Here is a 2,135-nt window from a genome sequence, read left to right as displayed (position 1 = left end):
ATTTTCCCTAAAACAAGGTATATATTTTCCCTAAAACAAGGTATGTATTTTCCCTAAAACAAGGTATATATTTTCCCTAAAACAAGGTATGTATTTTCCCTAAAACAAGGTATATATTTTCCCTAGAACAAGGTATATATTTTCCCTAAAACAAGGTATATATTTTCCCTAAAACAAGGTATATATTTTCCCTAAAACAAGGTATGTAGTTTCCCTAAAACATGGTATGTATTTTCCCTAAAGCAAGGTATGTATTTTCTGTGTGCAGGATTTCGGAGCTGGAGAACCGCGTGGCGTACGAGTGTGTGCAGCTGCACGGGGGCTGGGGCTACATGTGGGAGTACCCGGTGACCAAAACCTACGTGGACGCCCGCGTACAGCCCATCTACGGAGGCAGCAACGAGATCATGAAGGAGCTGATTGCCAGGCAGATTGTCTCTGAGTGATAGGTGGAGGTCGTTCCGTGGCCGATGATTGACGCTGGTCCGTGTCCGATGATTGGCGCTAATCTGTGTCCGATGATTGATGCTGATGATTGGCGCTGGTCCGTGTCCGATGATTGATGCTGATGATTGACGCTGATCCGTGTCGGATGATTAATGCCTTACCTTGTTTAATGATTTCTGTCTGCGAATGTTCTTCTCCTAAATGCTATGGTCTCTCAGAGTAGACACAAACTCTGAACCAAAACTCCCACTCTTTCATATTTCGTATCTTGATGCGGGTTAATGTAACAGATTTTTTAAAAAATTCTTTAGTCACGAAAGACGTACTTAGTAATGGTGCTGTTTAGCGTAACAGATATTTTTTTTATGGAAAGATCAAAGTTGGTGATCAAGTAAGTGGCCTTCCTGTGCTTGGGCCATCAGGATGGTCTGGGTGTGTGTCTGGGATGTTTTACATCAGACTGAGCTTTTTTTGGGTACCTTTTGGAACAAATAAATATAAGATTTGAAATGTTTTCAAATCTATCTGAAATAAAATCTTAGTGGGATGATTGAGTGAGATTGTGTACATAATGTGTGTCACAGCGCGGTGGATTCAGGCACTCGTCAATGTTTGGGCATGTGGCGTTATTGGCATAATCGGAAAGCTTATATTTGCCTTGCTTTCTATGAAAAAAAATACCCATCTATGTCGAATAGAAATAGAAGTTGAGATATTTGTGATTGAAGCAGGTGAGGGTTGCTTGCTGTCAGCAGAGGTAAAGTAAGCAGGAAAATGGCCGCCAAAGTTTGGTAACTTCTTTCTATAGCTTCAGAGTCCTTGAAAACTGAAAATTGATGTACTTCATGTCATTAATCTACATCTTTCAGTAACATTCACTTGCGAATGTGCTTTTGTATAGACATAAAAATGTGGAGCCAAAAAACAAAATTTTGGTACAAATGACCAAACTGTAGGAAAAATACCTTTTTTTTTTCTTCCATTTTTTTCTTTTGACAAGCGCCTGATTTTACCACGATGCCTCACATGTTTTCGTCTAGGTTTTGGAAAGTTTCGACTGAGCTCTGTCATGACTTGAACCCATTAAGACACTTATCATACCCAAGCATATATATATGAATAATATGATATATATTTTCTCAGGAGATTTTTACCCCTATTTTGTTTGTTTGTCAGGGAACTTTGATGAAGTACTTGAGTATGTTTGTGCAGACTTGTGCTTATGTGTGATGTGTGGTTTGGAAAAACACGAGAGAGAGAGAGAGAGAGAGAGAGAGAGAGACTGTTGTCTCTGTCATTCAAGATGACCAGTGACCTGTTTATGTTGAATTATTCACACCTCTGAATACCTGCTAAGAATACACCTGCTTACAAATGTTGAATTTTTATTTGTTTCGTTTTATTTGTTGATCCTTTTGAAAAAACACTCTTGGAAATTGAAGTTAACAACTTATATATTGTACAATTTTTGTAGAAAAACTATACTATTCGTCCTGATAAAAGTTTAATACTTACATAAATATGTCTATTTCGTATCTTTTGATTGTTGTTGCTTTTTCTTTTTTTAACTTTTACTGATTTTTCCTGATCCCCCATGCCCCTGGCGTATGTGTTGTGGCGTATGTGTTGTGGCGTGTGTTGTGGCGTATGTGTTGTGGCGTGTGTTGTGGCGTATGTGTTGTGGCGTA

General features: G+C 38.6%; 1 protein-coding gene across 1 annotated transcript in view; it reads left to right on the top strand.

Moving 5' to 3' along the window:
• LOC101850523 (long-chain specific acyl-CoA dehydrogenase, mitochondrial) overlaps window positions 1-1,985 on the top strand; it is a gene marked incomplete in the record, with an annotated part of 17,667 nt that extends 15,682 nt beyond the window's left edge. Inside the window, 1 exon segment of the mRNA XM_013089770.2 lies at window positions 269-1,985. Coding sequence (XP_012945224.1) covers window positions 269-446 — 178 coding nt within the window.
• Window positions 1,986-2,135: the final 150 nt, after the last annotated feature.

This window comes from Aplysia californica, unplaced genomic scaffold (genome assembly GCF_000002075.1).
Source record: "Aplysia californica isolate F4 #8 unplaced genomic scaffold, AplCal3.0 scaffold01040, whole genome shotgun sequence".
In the NCBI taxonomy this organism is placed as follows: Eukaryota; Metazoa; Mollusca; class Gastropoda; order Aplysiida; family Aplysiidae; genus Aplysia; species Aplysia californica.
The sequence above is the reverse complement of the archived record's forward strand: the minus strand, read 5'-3'. Positions and strand labels throughout refer to the sequence as shown.